We start from the raw sequence: 19,799 nt of genomic DNA on the forward strand, positions 1-19,799 counted from the left end.
CCACACTCAACCGTGCCGCTGGAAGACTCATCCTGGAGTCAGGCAGGCAGGCAGCAACGAAACAGCAAATGCTGCATCATCTCAGCAGGTCTGAGAGAGAAGGCAGCTGACGGGTTCGAGCCTGGATGACTCTTTGTCAAAGTAAAAAATCTTAGCTGGGACTTCACAGCTCCTTTCTCGCCAAGTCGTGGTACTTACAAAAGCAGACCCGAGTGAGAGGGAAACAGTGGACTCCCGCCGCGATCACTGAGAATTATAGGGCACAGGAGACCGGTAGCTTCAGCTTCATTATAAGAGTGTCACTACCACCCCCCCCCCCCCCTCCCCCCCATATATCCCACAGGGAAACCTCCAGCGCACAGGAGCGTCTCCACAAAGTTTGGCCACTCTTGACTAGCAACAGAAACTGTAACCAGTCGATCAGGAGGAGCTCCCTTCCACTTGAACTGCAAGTTCAGCCTCGTGTGTGTGTGGTGTAAGTGTGAGCAGTGCTGCTGGGTGCTGTCCTTCTTCCCCCGCGCCCAGGGCAGAGGAGAGGAGCTCTGTACCTGCCCATCACCCTCTCCTCCCCACCCCTTGGCTGGGACCCCAGGAAGCAGTGGGTGGGCGATCACAGAGGCTCGCCACATTCCGCAGTCGCTGCCCTTGGGGGGGAAATCTGCGTCACATTCTGAACGGGGGGGGTTCTCTGCCGCGAAGATTGTGAAGAAGCCAAAGGAGCGACTGAGAGGGAGGATTTCACCCTGTGGACTCCGGTTGTGGGCTGGCGTCAAGGTGCCGCCAGCTCCCGCGGAACCTGCCAGTGATCCACCCTGTGGATGTTCACCTCGGCTTCACCACTTTTCCGAAGTGAGGGTAAGTTTTGAGTCTTGCCAAGCAAATCCTTCCAGAGCTCCGGGCGCTTTCCCGCGGTCCCCGCATCACCCACCTCCTTATTGTCTATTAATAAATCTGACAACACCAGATTAAAGTCCAACATGTTTGTTTCAAACACTAGCTTTCGGATTCACCTGAGGAAGGAGCAGTGCTCCGAAAGCTAGTGTTTGAAACGAACATGTTGGACTTTAACCTGGTGTTGTCAGACTTCTGACTGTGCTCAAGCCGGTCAAGCCCAGTCCAACGCCGGCATCTCCACATCCTGTTTATTAATGATTGCAAATCAAATGTTGCTGGCTGCTTATCTCCAAGTGTTGACAACAATCGCTCTTGGAGCCCGCAGAGCGGTTCACTGGCATTGCCCCATCTCCAGACTCCCCAGGAGGTGTTCACAATGTGTGTGTGTGTGGTGTGTGTGGGGGGGGGGGGGGGGGGGGGGGGGGGGGGGGGGTCCCACTCTGTAAAACAGCTTCATTAGAAGTTGCTGAATTATTTTTGAATTGTGATCTTGGAAAGGCGTGTTCTTTTTTTTAACGAAAACGGAAAGCGCCCACAACCTGCATACAAAGACCCCTTCATCCCAGCTCGGGATGCTTCCCAGTTTCCTCAGGTGGAGCTGAGCCCGGAGCCCTGAGGGGCGGTTTGGTGGGAAACCTGCACTCTGTTGGATTTTATTATTCCCCGCTAAAGGGACACTTCGTTGGGGGGGGGGGGGGGGGGCGAAACGACCAAAACGAACAGGATTCCTCCGAGGTTCCAAAACCAAGTCGAGACCCCAATCGTGAGTCTAACTGGGTGAAATTCCGCCAACAACAGGCTGGGAATCTGAAGTACAAGAGAAGCAGGGTTGGAAATCGGCGGGAGGATGGCAGCCAGAGAGGGAGGGAGAGTGAGGGAGGGGGTGTGAGGCATGGAGGGGGAGGGAGGGAGGGAGAGTGAGGGAGGGGGTGTGAGGCATGGAGGGGGAGGGAGGGAGGGAGAGTGAGGGAGGGGGTGTGAGGCATGGAGGGGGAGGGAGGGAGAGTGAAGGAGGAAGAGGGGGGAGAGTGAGGGAAGTGGAGGTAGGGGGAGAGTGAGGGAGGAGGGAGAGTGAGGGAGGTGCAGGGTGAGTGAGGGGGAGAGTGACGGAGGGAGAGGGAGAGTGAGCGAGGCAGAGTGAGTGAGGGGGAGGAGAGTGAGGGAGGGACCTCGAGTTTAACTTTCAGGTCAATGACCTTTCCATATTCTATCAATTTGTCCCAGAGCACAGAGACTTGTCCCCCCCCCCCCCCCCCCCCCCACACACACACACACACTTCATGTCACTCAGTGTCCTTCGCTGTCGGCTGTGATTATTGATTGATTGATCAATCTGCACTCTCGCCCCTCTGTTTAACCCTGTTCTTTAACGTGTGCAGATGGCCGTGCCTGGGACACACTGAGCTCACCGCCATGCCCATCCTTTCCCGGAGCAGCGAGAAGGACTACAGTAACCTGAGCGACTCTTCGTGTAGCTCCCTCGACCACATCGTCCCGCGGACGCGGACCGAGGCGCCTCCCGCCAAAGGAGCCTTCTACCAGCGCGGCGGGCGGGATTCCCGCCCGGGTCCGGCGGGCGGCGGCCACAGGCTACCGGAGCCGCACCTCCTGGTCAACGTGGGCGGCGCCAGGTACGCGGTGCCCTGGCGCGTCCTGGACGCCTTCCCGCTCAGCCGCCTGGGCAGGCTCCGGGGCTGCAGCAGCCGCCGGCTGATCGCCCGCATCTGCGACGACTACGACGAGTCCTCGCACGAGTTCTTCTTCGACCGCAGCCCGTGCGCTTTCAGGATGATCGTCACCTTCCTGGCGGCCGGCAAGCTGCGCCTGCTGAGGGAGACGTGCGCCGTGTCCTTCCAGGAGGAGCTCCGCTACTGGGGGCTGGAGGAGGGCCACCTGGAGTGGTGCTGCCGCCGGAGACTGCTGCAGAAAGCGCGGGAGCTGGCCGACATCAGGAGGGGCCAGGAGCTCGAGCTAGAGAAGGAGGGAGCAAGCGTGCGGGCGCACAGCACCAGGGTGGCATACTACATGGACAAGCTGAGGGACATGGTGGAAAACCCTCAATCAGGACTGCCCGGGAAAGTGTTTGCCTGTCTCTCCATCATATTTGTCACCATAACAGTCATTAGTATTTGCATTAGCACCATGCCAGAATTAAGGACAGAGGACGAGAGGGTAAGTGTCCTTATTTCATTCTTTAGATATACATGTCAAAGCCCCACTGGAGCCTTGCAGTCATGACGCACAGAAAGAGGCAATTCGACGCATTGAACACAATCTCTTTTTATTAGTGTGGCAAGTTGGCTTACATTAACAATGCAATGAAAAGGACCCGCTCAGCAATCCAATACCATCATGGCTAGTAAGACGTTTTAACCTTTCCAATTAAGGGGCAATTTAGCGTGACCAAACCACCTGCCTTGCACATCTCTGGGTTGTGGGGGTGAGGCCCACGCAGACATGGGTAGAATGTGCAAACTCCACACAGATAGTGACCCATGGCCGATCGAACCCGGGTTTTTGGCGCCATGAGGCAGCAGTGCTAACCACTGTGCCACCGTGCCCCCCAATACGATTATGGCTGATCTCCTCGGCCTCAACTCCAATTTCCTGCCCGATCTCCATAACCCTTCAACCCAAAACTAATTCAAAATTTGTCGTCTTCTCCTTAAATTTACCCAAAAGTCCCAGCATCCACCGGACTCTGGGTTAGTGAATTCCACAGATTCATTGACTCATTGGCGGCTCTTTGAGGAACAACTCAGTCACTCTTATTCCCACTTTATCCCCCTTGCCGTAGTTTAACTTTCATTACAAACAACATTTGGGTGTGAAAATTCTTAATTACTGATTCAATTTCAACATTTTTAAAGTCTGGCTTCATAGAGTCCCCGCAGATGGAGGCCACTCGGCCCATTGAATCTGCACTGACCCTCTGAAAGGGCACCTCCCCTGCCTATCCCCACAACCTGCCCTAACCTGCTCATCCTTATATTTTCCTGAACTGTTCCCTTATATTAGTATCTACCTTTGCTTCCAAGAGGATTACAATATATTTGATTAATTAATTTAGCTTTCCCTGGTTTTATTAAGAATTGTACCAACCGCTATTGATGTTGATTGCAAGTAAAAGTATAATTCGTCTGTTTAAATTATGTCCCAGACAAAGATGGCAACTATTGAAAATAAGGTTGGCAGCTGTGGCCAAAACCATCGTTACATGCCAATCTAAATATTGTGGAAGAATTCTAAACTAATGTATTAATTACTTTGCTCAGAATCTTTCCACCCTGAATTAGAAGGTTGCGGGTGCAATTGCCACTTCAGAGACTTGAGCACATAATCGAGGTAGACATTTCAGTGCAGTGCTTTGGGAATGGGTCTCTGTCAGAGACCCCGGCTTCTCATTCCTTTTAAGGTGATCTATTTAATTGTTCTTTTAGGACCTTGTTGTGCCGTGTTTCAATGCAGCACAACAGAACCACCTCACTGGCTGTGAAGCCCTTTGGGATCTCTTGTGGCCATGAAAGGTACAAGCTAGATGAAAAAGGTGTTTCTTACTTTCCTTTTTCTATTTGAAAGTTTTCAAAAGCTTTAAACAGCTGTGGGGCAATACGGAACTTAAATATTGCTGGAAAGAGAGACATGTCTAGCTCATGACATGTTTAGACTCTAGACTTGTTTAGCGCACCAGGCTAAATCGCTGGCTTTTCAAGCAGGCCTGCAGCACGGTTCGATTCCCGTACCAGCCTCCCCGGACAGGCGCTGGAATGTGGCGACTAGGGGCTTTTCACAGTAACTTCATTGAAGCCTACTCGTGACAATAAGTGATTTTCATTTTTCATTTTTTTCATGTTGTCAAGGATTTCCATCCTGCACTATCAGGACAAAACGTGAGACAAATTTCAGACAACCACAATAATCGATATTACAGGAGAAAACAGGCACTGATAGGTTAGCAAGTCAGACATGCTGTTTGATTTGATTAGCCAGTTGTTGACTTTACCAAATAATTGAGCAACGTTGTGTATGAACCTCAGTGCTAAGGCACTGCCAGTTACGTAGGCCATGTGCTCCAACGATTGGATGATCGAATCAAACAGGCTCCATACTGTCTGTTCGTAACAGACAGAGTTCAGACTGTACTCAACAATGCTCACAAAGCCCAAAATAATACATCTGCTGTAAGGTATGATTCCACAATTGGGAAACACTTGCTGAACAATTCTGAGTGCTTTAATAGCTATACTAACAAGCAATTTAAGATAACCAATAAATGTTTTTTTTTAAATCCGATACTGCTATTTCAAGGAAGAGCAACAGATATGCCTGGTGTGCTGGCCATTATTTATCAGTCAATCTACAATGCAAAAAAAAAATAATCTGGTCATTCTCACATTGCAGTATGTAAGAGCTTGCTGTGCATAAATTCACTGCCGTGTTTCCTACATCACAGCAGTCAGTACACTTTAAAATTACTTCATTGCCTATAAATTTGGGACATCCGGAGGTCGTGTAAGATGTTATACAAGTCTTTCTTTCATTTGGCAAATTGTTCCAACAACTGCATCTGCATTTTGTATCTTAGGTCCAGACAGATGGGCTTCAGAAATTTCATCCTATTATAAAATGTTCACGTCTGACTAATTTTATTTTCCTAGTTCTCATTCCACATATCCTTTGTCAGATTAGTGCCAATCAAGTTATTGTTGGAGGGAGATATATCAAATTTGTACTGCGGGTTTGTCTGAGATCCGGCAAATTAATTTATATTGGAATAAAGCACTTCAATCCTACCTTTCTATGGCAGTTCTGAACCCAACGCTCTTAGGGGGAAATGACTCACTTATTCTGAGAATTTTCATTCATGAATAATTTGAGTTAAACCTGGAGGAATGAGGAAGTTGTTTGTTTCTCACTCATTTAAGCCTTCAGCTAATGGAGCATAAATCTGACAGTACTCCACAGTGCAAATTGTACAGGAAGAGTAAATGATTTCAGCAAGAGATGTCTGTCTGTCTCACCCAGGAAGTCGTACATCACAAATAAATATGTTAAAGTGTATTAGTTTTGACAATGACACTATTCAGCTTGATGTGCATACCTCTTCATACAAATATAAACTGGTGCAAAGATCCTTCAAAAGTTTACTCAGCTTTGTTTGGTGCACAAAAGGTGGATCTGTGCCCCCCCCCACATCTCCCATGGCAAACTTGATTGTGGGGGTATTTAAATCAGGCAGAAGAATGGCAGGTGGGGACCCGCTAATTCCTTGCTTCCACCCCGATTAAGTCCATGGCAGGAAGCCCATGGGCAGCCTTCCTGTCCCGCCATTGATTGAGGCTCTTAAGTGGGCAATTAATGCCCACTTAAAGGCCTCATCCCAACTAGTATCAACCTAATAATGTGCAGGGAGCTCACCATGTGGGCCATATGGCAAGCGAACCCATACAGGATTGTTGCATCATGCTTACAGATGAGGTTTTGGTTGTGTGTGGGGTGGGGGGGGGGGGGGGGGGGATTGGTCCCAAAGACACTCTGTGCCTTAATGAGGAATCAACATCAGGAAAGCAGAAAGTCAATCCCTTGCCTTTGTTGCCCAACTACTCGCCTGCCCTCACTGCGACCCACCCCCACCCCCGGTGTCACCTACCTCTGACCTGGGATCCAATGATGATTGTCGGCTTTGGTTGGAATGTCGTGGTGACAGTAGCCACTGCCTCCCTGGTGACACTGATGTTCAGCAGAGTTGCCGGCCTCCGTTTGGCCGGCAGTTCTTAGTAGACTGTACATAGCTTATTCATAGATTTTGGACACTGTTACTATTCACACAGCTTCTAGGAGTTACCAGAGGAGACCCGCACTTTGATAAAAGCAAATTAAAGCAGATGCTGGAATCTGAAACATAAACAGAAAATACTGGGCAATCTCAGCAGGTCTGGCAGCATCTGTGGAGAGAGAAGGGAGCTAATGTTTCGAGTCTTTGTCAAAACTAGAGAGAACTGGAAATAGAGTCGGATTTATACTGTTGTGGGTGGGGGTGTGTGGAGCAATGGGCCTGGATAGGGGGCCAGTGATAGGTAGAGATTGGCAATGGTGTAGTGGACAGAAAGACAAAAAAATGTAAATGAGGATGATTAATGCTAAGAACGGTGCTGATAGCGGCACATAAAGAGATTAGAATGTGTGAATGGAAGAACAAAGGTGAGCAGTGTGTCAAAGGGCAACTAGGAACAAGGGCCAAGTGGGTGAGGGGAGGTGAACAATGGTGAGGGGAAAACAATGCAATGGAAGAAATGAAAATAAATGGATGGAAATAAAAATGGGGTGAAGGTGGAAGAGAGAATTTACAGCTGAAGTTGCTGAACTTAATATTAATTCCGGAAGGTTCTAACATGCCTAATGGGAAGATGGGGTGCCGTTCCTCCAGTTTGCTTCGGGCTTCACTGGGATTTTACAGCAGGCCAAGGACGGACATGTAGACCTGAGAGCAGGACGGTGAGTTGAAATGGCAGCGACAGGAAGGTCTGGGTCCTCCTTGCGGACGGACCAAAGGTGTTCTGCAAAGCGGTAACCCAGTCTGCATTTAGCCTATCCAGTGTAGAGTGGACCGCACTGGGAGCAGCAAATGCACTTTGTATGTTCCTTCTGTTTCTGTAATGAAGTACTTAGCTTATTTTCGTAAACAGCTGAATAACTTTGCAAACTACAAAGCAAATAATGTCAGGGTTTTTGAGTATTTTAATAGGTCAATTCTCACACTTGCACCAGAATTCTTTATTTAACGTCTTTGTGGAATGTTTGAAGTTTTATACAAATAAGCAGACTTTCGAACTGTCCGGGTAACGGTAGAGTAAAAGACATTGAAAAGCAAAGAGGTATTGTTACTTCACAGAGATGGGTTACATGACTACTGTTGTGTTGAAAGGAAAAACAGAGAAAGCAGTTTTATTGCTGAGGACACCAGGACATCGGTGTATTTACAGGCATTGTTACACATTATTTTTGTACTCCTGCCCTAAAATCCTCTGAGGTATCCGCACTGCTAAAATTGCACACGCCTGAATTTATTGTTCTCCCATTTGCCGGCATGCCTGCAGCTTCCCAGATTGTAAGCTCTGTAATTCCCTCGCTAAACCTTTTTGTCTACCTTCCTCTCCACCTTTATGATGCTTCTTAACACCCAAACCTTTCAATAATCTTTGGTGACTTGTCCTTATTTCTCTTGATGTGGCTCAAGTATGGCTCAATTCCACGACAAACAGGACAAATCCAACCTGGCCAATTTCCAGCCTATCCGATAAAAGCAAATTACTGCGGCTGCTGGAAACTGAAACAAAAACAGAAAACTGAACAATCTCAGCAGGTCTGACAGCATCAATGGACAGAGAACAGAGCTACCCTCTCGAGTCTGGATGATTTTAGAGAAAGAACGGAGCTACCATTTTGAGTCTGGATGACTCTTTGTCAGCTTTGACAAGCAGGCCTGAATTCTCCAGTCATTGCAATTCACTTTTACCACGCATTCTCGCCAGCGGGTTTTATGGCAGCGTGGATAGTTACAATTGGATGATAGAATCCCACCGCCAGCGAATGGCACACCTCCGAGAAACACGTGGCTTGGTGACCAGAGAATGTCGGCCAGAGTCATCCGGATACGAAACATTAGCCCTGTTCTCTCTCCACAGGTACGATCGGATCTGCTGAGATGGTCCAGTATTTTCTGTTTTTATTACCATCCTATCAGCCTGCTCTCGATTATCGCCAAAGTAATGGAAGATGTTGCCGCCAGTCCTATCAAGTGATATTTAACTGGCTCACTGATGCTCAGTTTGCAATTTGCCACGGTTCCTCAGCTCCTGACACCGGTACCGACTTGGTCAAAATAGGGACAAAAGAGCTGAACTCGAGAGCGGATGTGAGAGTGACAGCCCTTGACAGCAAAGCAGTATTTGATCACCAGCATCACTGCCTGAAAGTTCCCCATCAAGGGTAATAAGTGCTGGCCTAGCCAGTGATGTCTGTATCCCATGAAAGAATAAAAAGTGTCATATTCTTTTTGATAATCTCTCCTGTGAAGCTGTTTGAGGCATTGTGCTACACTAAAGGCAAGGCATAAATGCAAGATGTGATGGTTGTTAAACCCTTGTATCCTCTTCAGTATGTTAATCCATAACTTTGTCACGATTCAGGGGAACACTATCCAACTGACCTCCCCCTGTTAATGGTACAGTACCTCAAATCTCACTCCGAAAACCGGACATTTGCGAAGTGACAAGCTGGTCTAGTTCCAGGGCATGTTTTAGGTTCAGGACCGTCACATTTTCTTTTCGTGGAACAGAAGCTTTCTCCCAGTCTTCCGGGGGAACCTTTCCCTTGGGGCTTCCTTGATCTTGGTTCTTCTGTACAAGGCAGCGATCAAATGTGGATGAGTTGATGGCAGCAGGCATGAAGGAAATGCATGACTGCTGGAAAATGCGATGTGGCTCGGCCAGCCTCGGGATCACCACTGGCGCCTGCAGCGTGCCGATGGAGGGCCCCCGGGCTCTTGAACCTGCTCCATCTTTTGCAGTTTGACACCTCTGGTGAGGTAGGGTCCAGGGCTCATGGGAACAGCGAATGGAATCATCTATATTTGGGTTAACCTGGATCCCAATCTCTCTAGTATTTGCTTCAGGTCCTTTATTCTATTCATGATCTTTATTATAATTCAGGGACTTTATTAGTTTCAAGTACTGTACAGGTTGGATGTTCCAAAGCCTGGATAATCCGAAATCCGGCAGGTTCTAAAGTTGTTAGATTTGGGACGCTGTAGCTGTACTTGTAGATTCCTAAATATTAACTCATACCTCCTGTGTATTTGCAGTGATCTTTTTTGCCAGTCTCCTTCATACTGCTGAACAGTTCTGTTGGGTTGCCTCTCTTCCAAAGTAAACAAGTCCAAACTCCTTCACCTTTCCTGATACCATATATTCCTGATACCCAGATTCATCTGTATTGATTTGATGCAATAAAATGTCAGTGAGCAAAGCTGAATTGAAATGTCTCCACAGCTAAAAGTTGCTCGATCTGAGTCATGGCATTGGTGATCCTTTGCATATAAATTTTACAGAGCTTCAAAGTAACTGTTCAACATGTAGGAACATCAAAGCTGGAATGTTGCTGCGGAAAAGTATCATGCTCTGATTTTTATCTTGGAGAAGACAACTTTGTGCTTAACTGTTACATTTCACTTTTTCTGCTTAAAAAGAATCATACATGCTTTAGTTAATAATGCATTTTTCAGAGTAATAATTTGTTTTATTTATTATATGGAAAAGCCAATATTTTGCCTGTACAGAATAACATTTGGAACAAGGTATTATCATAGAATCACTACAGTGCAAAAGGATGCCATTCAGCCCACCGAGTCTGCACTGGCCCCTGTTCCGGTAGAGCATCCTAACTAGACCCAATTCCCCTGCCCTATCCCTAACCCCTTTGGGCAATATTAGCATGGCCAAGCAACCTAACCTGCACAGACTGTGCAGGACTGTGGGAGGAAATCGGAGCACCCGGAGGAAACCCACGCAGACACGGGGTGAACATGCAAACTTCACACAGTTGCCAAAAAGTCCCTTCCTAACATTCCTGCAACACGTGGAATACGGCAGCTCAAGGAAGCAACTCACCACAATCTTGTCGAGGAGAACACTCAGGTTCAGTCGACCAGGCTAGATGGAATTGAGGTTCAAAGGGAGGAGGTGTTAGCAATTTTGGAAAATGTCAAAATAGATAAGTCCCCTGGGCCAGATGGGATTTATCCTAGGATTCTCTGGGAAGCCAGGGAGGAGATTGCAGAACCTTTGTCCTTGATCTTTATGTCGTCTTTGTCAACAGGAATAATGCCGGAAGACTGGAGGATAGCAAATGTTGTCCCCTTGTTCAAGAAGGGGAGTAGAGACAACCCTGGTAATTATAGACCTGTGAGCCTTACTTCGGTTGTGGGTAAAATGTTGGAAAAGTTTATAAGAGATAGGGTTTATAATCATCTTGAAAAGAACAAGTTGATTAGGGATAGACAACACGGTTTTGTGACGGGTAGGTCATGCCTCACAAACCTTATTGAGTTTTTTGAGAAGGTGACCAAACAGGTGGATCAGGGTAAAGCGGCTGATGTGGTTTATATGGATTTCAGTAAGGCGTTTGATAAGGTTCCCCACGGTAGGCTATTGCAGAAAATAAGGAAGTATGGGATTGAAGGTGATTTAGCGGTTTGGATCAGTAATTGGCTAGCTGAAAGAAGACAGAGGGTGGTGGTTGATGGCAAATGTTCATCCTGGAGTTCAGTAACTAGTGGTGTACCGCAAGGATCTGTTTTGGGGCCACTGCTGTTTGTCATTTTTATAAATGACCTGGAAGAGGGTGTAGAAGGATGGGTTAGTAAATTTGCAGATGACACGAAGGTCGGTGGAGTTGTGGATAGTGCTGAAGGATGTTATAGGATACAGAGGGACATAGATAAGCTGCAGAGCTGGGCTGAGAGGTGGCAGATGGAGTTTAATGCGGAAAAGTGTGAGGTGGTTCACTTTGGAAGGAGTAACAGGAATGCAGAGTACTGGGCTAATGGCAAGATTCTTGGTAGTGTAGATGAACAGAGAGATCTCGGCATCCAGGAACATAAATCCCTGAAAGTTGCCACCCAGTTTAATAGGGCTGTTAAGAAGGCATATGGTGTGCTAGCCTTTATCAGCAGGGGGATTGAGTTTCGGAGCCACAAGGTCATGCTGCATCTGTACATAACTCTGGTGCGGCCACACCTGGAGTACTGCGTGCAGTTCTGGTCACCATATTATAGGAAGGATGTGGAAGCTTTGGAAAGGGTTCATAGGAGATTTACTAGGATGTTGCCTGGTATGGAGGGAAGGTCTTACGAGGAAAGGCTCAGGAACTTGAGGTTGTTTTCGTTAGAGAGGAGAAGGCTGAGAGGTGGCTTAATAGAGACATATACGATAGTCAGAGGGTTAGATAGGGTGGACAGTGAGAGTCTTTTTCCTCGGATGGTGATGACCAACACGAGGGGACATAGCTTTAAATTGAGGGGTGATAGATATAGGACAGATGTCAGAGGCAGTTTCTTTACTCAGAGAGTAGTAGGGGTGTGGAACGCTCTGCCTGCAACAGTAGTAGACTCGCCAACTTTAAGGGCATTTAAGTGGTCATTGGATAGACATATGGATGAAAATGGAATAGTGTAGGTCAGATAGGCTTCAGATGGTTTCACAGGTCGGTGCAACATCGAGGGCCGAAGGGCCCGTACTGCGCTGTAGTGTTCTATGTTCTATGTTCTAATCTTCTTGAGGTAGATTTAGGGACAAGCCAGCGATGCTCACATCCTGTAAAAGAACTAAAAACCATCATGACCAGTGTCTGGGTGAAAAGAATATCTGCAATGCTAAAACAAGACTAAATTGTTTAATATTTTGACAGAGTCCACACTTGAAAATTCAATTTCTTTTGAGTTGACTGTGGAGCAAATCAAACTTGTGGAACATCAGAGCATGATGTCGCATTTGGCATGCTAAACGTGAATGCTAAGACAGGAACATAGAATAAACAGAGCACAGAAGCTACTTTCACTTGTGTGCTACAGCAAGACTGGGTTTGCTCATTCTATAGTTCCGACTGCACAGTGTATAAAATAGATCCATTTCGCCTTCTCTGTGATATTATTAGCCACGGTGGCTCATTATTTTTTGAAATCCAAATTCCACATCTGGTCTTCTCATCCTTTAATAACGTCACTTCACAAATAATTATCCATCTCATTTTTAAACACATCAGTTGACTGCATCTGTCTCCTTCTGAGGCAGCACATATGCAGAATGCCTGTTGAAGAATTCTTTATGGATTTAGTTCAAGCCTACTTCATTCAAATTTCATAACACATTCACACCCAAGGCTTTCTCGTGCAATACATTCGAGAATCTTTGTTGCTTTGCAGTAAACCAATTTGAATGAGATGTCCTGATGGGTTGGATGGTTTCGCTACTTTGAACTGTCAAAGCTTCAATCTTTGAATTCCAAGTGAGATGTTCCTCACCTTTCTTTTTGAATAAAAATGAATTCAGTAAACAGTGTGAGACAAATCTTTTGAGTCTACAGTACAAAAACACACCTGAGATACAGATACCATAGAATCCCTCATAGTTACCTCTTTCAAAATGCTCCAAATTCCTCGACGTAAGGTATGTATGGTTCTGTCAGTATATTCCACTATTCTGGAAAATGAGCTAAATCTTTTGAGGTTTCTCATTCACATTAATACTCTTGTCTTTCAATAAGCAGCTAGTATGTCATGTTGAGAGTGTGCTAGCACATACTCCTGACAGATCCATCGCATAATACGGCTAACAAGTTTAATTATTAAATAGCCTGCACTGCCTGCATAGTCTAAGTAAAATAACATTTTCATTCCGGAATCATTTGAACTGAGGAAATATAGCTATTTAACTTCCATGTGGGTCTTTTGAGGCTTCTCAGTACAAAGGACCACTGAAAATGCTTTTCATGTAAGCCAGGTTATCGTTAGGGTAGCTATTGAGTGCTCCCTTTTCGAAGTAAGATCTAAGCACAGTAATTAACTCTGCACAATGAGAATATGCCAGCACATATCTGTTACGTGGAAGTCTAACTGCCACTACTTGAGCAGCACAAAATCCGCATTGATCTCCAGATGATGAAAGAAGAGCTGATTTCAATTGATTTTCATTCTTTGAAAGTCTCATTAATGTGAAATCATTGAGTCATTCTGATCCCCAAAAGACCTGAACCCTATTTCAGGATACATATTCATGAATGAATTGCTCTATCTATTTTAGTGGAGGTGTATATCCAATTTGTTGTTCTTATTAAGTTGTCTAACGTCTCCATTACGATTTCATCCAGAGAAATGTGATCTGAAAATATTAAGAGCTTGTCCTCTAATCACTCTAATATGCAATACTAGAGTGTAATCTTTGAATTCTCCGCATAGTCTGATGTTTCATATGCATTTTGTGAAAACTGGAACATTTAAAATACATTTGCATTTATAGAATGCTTTTCAGAGCCTTTGGATTCCTAAAGTAATTCTCTGGCAATGGATTATTTTTAAATGTCTTCACTTTGGTAATGTTGGAAAACAGAGCAGCTGATTCACACACAGCAAGGTCCACATTCAGTAATGACATAAATGACTGGATAATCTCTCTTGGTGCTGTTGCTTGAGGCTTAGATTTTCAACAGTATACCAGGTTACCTTCCTTTTCTTCAGATACTCTTCTGGGATCTTCTATATTTGCCTGTAAGAACAGATGGGCTCCTCAGATATCCCTATCGGCAATGACGGGAGAACCCAGCACATCAGTGAAAAAGACAGAACTGAAGCATGTGAGACCATCTTCAGTCAGATGTGCTGAGTGGTCCGAAGGTCCCCAGCACCACAGAGGCCAATTTGATTCACAACATGTGAAACGAAAAGACATCTGAAAGCACTGGTTACTGCAAAGGCCATGGGTCCTGACAATATTCTGCCACAGTACTGAAGACTTCTGCTCCAGAAATAGCCGCACACCCTCGTCAGGATGTTGGAATACAGCTACGATACCAGAAACTTAGGGAGAGATGGTGGGATAGTGGTAGTGTCACTGGATTAGTAATCCAGAAACTCAGGCCAATGCTCTGAGGATATGGGTTTAAATCCGAACGCAGCAGCTGGTGCAATTCAAATTCAGGGCAGCACAGTAGCACAGAGGTTAGCACTGCTGCCTCACAGCTCCAGGGTCCCGGGTTTAATTCCGGTCTTGGGTGACTGTGTGGAGTTTGCACGTTGTCCCGCTGTCTGCGTGGGTTTCCTCCGGGTGTTCTGGTTTCCTCCCACAATCCAAAGATGTGCAGGTTAGGTGGATTGGCCATGATCAATTTCCCCTTAGTGTCCAAAGGTTAGGTGAGGGTACTGGGTTACAAGGATAGGATGGAGGCGTGGGCTTAAGTAGCGTGCTCTTTACAAGGGCCGGTGCAGACTGGATGGGCTGAACGGCCTCCTTCTGCACTGTAAAGTCTATGATTCTATAACTACCTGGTAGTGTGGCAATGTGGAAAATTGCCCTGTACACTAAGAGCAGGGTAAATCCAACCTGGCAATTACCATCCCATCAGTCTACCTCTGATCATCAGCAAAGTGATGGAATGGGCTGTCAACGGTGTTAGCAAGCGGCACTTACTCGGAATAACCTGCTTACTGACGCTCAATTTGGGTTCCATCAGGGATACTCAGCTCCTGACCTCATTACATCCTTGGTCCAAACATGGACAAAAGGGCTGAACTCTGCAGGTGAGTTGAGAGTGACTGCCCTTGACATCAAGGCAACATTTGACTGAATGTGGCATCACGGAGTCCTAGCAAAGCTGGATTCAGTGGGAATCAGAGGAAAACTCACCACTGGTTGGAGTCATACTTGGCATAAAGAAAGCTGGCTGTGGTTGTTGGAGGTCAATCATCCCAGTCCTTGAGTATCAGTTCAGGAGCTTCTTAGGGTAGTGTCCTATGCCTCTCTATCTGCATCTGCTTCATCAATGACATTTGTTATGAGCCAGGGTTTGGAAACTCCAAAGTATATTATGGAGTTCACCTGACCTACAATGTTTTGTTGAATTTGGCTAGGATGAGCACAAGAACCTTCACTTGAGGTGTGATTCAGCAGTGTGCCTAGACACTTTAATCAAAATGAGCTTTTTTCTAAGAAGTTAGTTAACATTTTTATATAAACAAACAGCAAGAATTTTCATCAATTACAAACAGAACAACCCCACACAGGTACAGTAATCTATTCATAACACTTAACGAATTCCCCCTTATCTGTTCCAATTCAAAAACGAAATCCCATAAACCAAAAACCACTTTTCAAGGCGTGGCCCAACACGCTGCATTCTCACTTGAATGAGACTGGCTTTCCCTGAGATTCTGACCCTGTCTCACCAGCAGGTTTAAACCGTTCCGGAATGCAAACCATCTCTTTTAAGTTACCAAAACAGCAGGTAGCTATAATCAATGTTTTTTTTTACTGGAACAGATATTTAAAATGAAAATGGAGAGATACAGGCCGAGGCACTCTGTTCTCTGTCTGAGTCCACAGCAGCCAAATGTGAAAACAAAACCAAAAACAGCTCACAGAACCACCGCCCAGCTCCACCCACACAATGACATCACTGAAGCCATGTGATTAGACAAAAAACATTCTTAAAGGGATACTCCCATGACACCTTCATAATGTCAGAAGTAGGATTGTTTACTAATGATTGCACATTGCTCAGCACCATTTATGACTCCTTAGATACAGTCCCAATCCATGTCCATATTCAGTAAGGCCGGGACAACATTTAGGCTTGGGCTGATAACTGGAAAATAACATTTGCACCACACAAAGACAATGGCCATCTCCAATGAGAAAGAATATAATCATCTCTCCTTGAAATTCAATGGGATTACTATTGCTGAATCCCCTATTAGCAACATCCTGGCAGTTACCAATGACAAAGCTGAACAGGACCAGCCAAATAAATACTGTGGCTACAAGAGCAAGTCAGAGACTGGGAATCCTACAATGAGTAATTCATACCTGATTTTTCAAAACCTGTTCATCATCTACAAGGCACAAGCCAGGTGCAATGAAATAGCCTCCACTTTCCTGGATCAGTGCAGCTCCACCAACACTCAAAGAAACTCAACACCAGTCAGTTTAAGAAGACAGCTCCCCACAACCTTGCCAAGGGCAATTAGGAATGGGCAATAAATGCTGGCCTAGCCAGTGATTCCCACATCCCGTACAATATTAAATAACAGCAATTGCTAGAAACCCGAATAGAAATTTAAAAAAATCCTACTTTAATATTTCATCCAAAATAAAGCCCCTCTAACAGGGAGCAGGTCAGATTGGGGGGGGGGGGGGGGGGGGGGGGTTATTTTATAGTGCACTTAAGTTTCAGCCTAGACTATGTGCTCAAGCTTTTGAATGGGGCTTGAATCCATAGATTTCTGCATCATCAGAAATTGAGCTATCACTAAATTAATGTATTGAGTTTAATATTGTGCTTTTGATTACAGTTTGTAATAAAACAAATATCTGCCACATATCTTTAAACACTAGTAATCAGTCATTTTCAAGATGAATAAATGATTATTAGATTTAACATTTTTTAAGTGAAAAAAGAGGAAACATTTGAATTTTTGAACCTCATTTTATGGTTAGCGGAGAAACGATAGTGCTTGCCACTGACAGCGAAGAAAACAGTTTTCACTGATTTAGCAAGCCATGTGGTCAATATGTATCTGGCTCCAAGTCAAGGGGATCTTCAGCAACCCAGCAACAACTGTGTCATCCAGCAGGGTACCCAACAATCACATTGAAGAACTCAGACAGACATCAAGCCAGAAAGTAAAGCCCATTGATTATCCTTCACTTTTAATTTAAATCTTACAGTGAGCAAAGTATAGATTGGGACATACACATTTAAAGCCAAGTTACAACAAAAATGATATTAAGGAGTATTATTATTAAAATACCTGTAAATTTTAACCATAAAACATTGGTAGTACATAAATATGAAATTAGCTTTTCAGGGCCAGAGAAGTTGTTCAAAGGTAGTTATGCTCTGTGAACTATTACAAGCACCCAGTTGCACCTCATTAACAAAGTGTAACTATTTCTGAAGGATTTAGTAGTGATATTACAGCACAAGAGGGGAAGTTCTCAGTTCGATTAATTATAAGGGTTATTGTTTGTGGGAACCTCAACAGTACACCGACTGGAGGAACAAGACATCACTAGCGGTAATTCTGGACTTCCGCATTCAGCTGCTGATCCATGCATGCCAGAAGTTGCTGCCAGTTTCACAGGGCAATGGCAGCAAATATTGACAATTTTCCTGTCATTCCAGTTGCAAAATCTGCCTGCATGGAATTCATAGTTTATTACTGTTGACTTAAATAAGGCATTTACCTGTTATTAATGCTATACAATTCTTGTTTTTTTTACATTTTTTTCTACAGGACAAATGCTCCCAGAGGTGCTATAACATGTTTATAATAGAAACGATCTGTGTGGCCTGGTTCTCCTTGGAATTTGTCCTGCGGTTCATTCAGGCACGAAGCAAATGGCAGTTTCTGAGAGGCCCTTTGAACATTATTGACATGTTGGCAATTTTACCATATTATGTTGCACTTGTGGTTGACAAAGGACCTGCGGACAGCAACAAACCATCAGCAAGCAACATCTATTTGGAAAAGTTAGGCCTGGTCCTCCGAATATTGCGTGCCTTGAGAATTCTATACGTTATGCGCCTTGCTAGGCATTCCCTAGGACTTCAGACATTGGGTCTTACTGTCCACCGCAGTATTCGTGAGTTTGGACTCCTGCTCCTTTTCCTCTGTGTGTCCGTCACACTGTTTGCACCACTGGTATTCCTTGCAGAGAACGAGATTGGCAAAGGGCAAGACTTTAGTAGTATTCCTGCATCATACTGGTGGGCTATCATCTCCATGACAACAGTTGGATATGGTGACATGGTACCTCGAACTATTCCTGGTCAGGTGGTAGCTCTAAGTAGCATCCTTAGTGGGATTCTAATAATGGCATTCCCCGCAACATCCATTTTCCATGCATTTTCCCGTGCATATTTGGAGCTAAAACAAGAGCAAGAGAGAGCACAGGCCCGTCTGAAGTGCATCGAAAAGACAGCAAAGCAGAGAGAGAACCAAGGTTTAAATGACACAAAAAATATTGGTTTTGAAGACCCAGATTGCTAATGAATTTAATGATGCAGAGAAAAAAAAATCTTTTATAGAACAGTACAGCACAGAACAGGCCCTTCGGCCCTCGATGTTGTGCCGAGCAATGATCACCCTACTCAAACCCACGTATCCACCCTATACCCGTAACCCAACAACCCCACCTTAACCTTACTTTTTAGGACACTACGGGCAATTTAGCACGGCCAATCCATCTAACCCGCACATCTTTGGACTGTGGAAGGAAACCGGAGCACCCGGAGGAAACCCACGCACACACGGGGAGGACGTGCAGACTCCACACAGACAGTGACCCAGCCGGGAATCGAACCTGGGACCCTGGAGCTGTGAAGCATTTATGCTAACCACCATGCTACCGTGCTGCCCACACTTGTTTACTTGTTTACACTTAATTACTTGTAATTTTATCGATGAATTCAGTGCTGTTTCTTATTGTATAGAATGTAACAGCACAGAAACAGGCCATTTAGCCCATCCAGAATGTGTTGATGCCTGTACCTACATGATGCTCCTCCCATTCCATCTACCTCAGCTCAACCTTTCTTTCAGTACAGTGCATCTTTCTATTCAATTTTCTCCCAAGTACACGATTCCTTTTGATAAAGGCTAAGTAACTTGCCTCAACAACCTCCTGTTGTACTGAGTAAACATTCTAACTACGGTCGAAGCAAAGACATTTTTCATTACCCTCTTGGATACATTAGTAACTATCTTATATCTTTGACCCACAGCTTTGGATTCTCCCACAAGAGGGAATGTGTGGATTTGTATGGGGTAGGAAATTGAAATTTTCATAGAATTTCATAGAATTTACAGTGCAGAAGGAGGCCATTCGGCCCATCGAGTCTGCACCGGCTCTTGGAAAGAGCACCCTACCCAATGTCAACACCTCCATCCTTTCCCAATAACCCAGTAACCCCACCCAACACTAAGGGCAATTTTGGACACTAAGGGCAATTTATCATGGCCAATCCACCTAACCTGCACATCTTTGGACTGTGGGAGGAAACCGGAGCACCGGAGAAAACCCACGCACACACGGTGAGGATGTGTAGACTCTGCACAGACAGTGACCCAAGCC

General features: G+C 45.3%; 1 protein-coding gene across 1 annotated transcript; it reads left to right on the top strand.

Moving 5' to 3' along the window:
• Positions 1-692: 692 nt before the first annotated feature.
• On the top strand, positions 693-18,818 carry kcng4a (potassium voltage-gated channel, subfamily G, member 4a). The gene is made up of 3 exons (XM_038806320.1): positions 693-855; positions 2,274-3,066; positions 17,960-18,818. The coding sequence occupies exons 2-3, from the start codon at positions 2,308-2,310 to the stop codon at positions 18,713-18,715; spliced, it is 1,515 nt and encodes a 504-aa protein (XP_038662248.1). The 5' UTR covers positions 693-855; positions 2,274-2,307; the 3' UTR covers positions 18,716-18,818.
• The last annotated feature ends 981 nt before the right edge of the window (positions 18,819-19,799 follow it).

This window comes from Scyliorhinus canicula, chromosome 9, assembly GCF_902713615.1.
Source record: "Scyliorhinus canicula chromosome 9, sScyCan1.1, whole genome shotgun sequence".
Taxonomy (NCBI): Eukaryota; Metazoa; Chordata; class Chondrichthyes; order Carcharhiniformes; family Scyliorhinidae; genus Scyliorhinus; species Scyliorhinus canicula.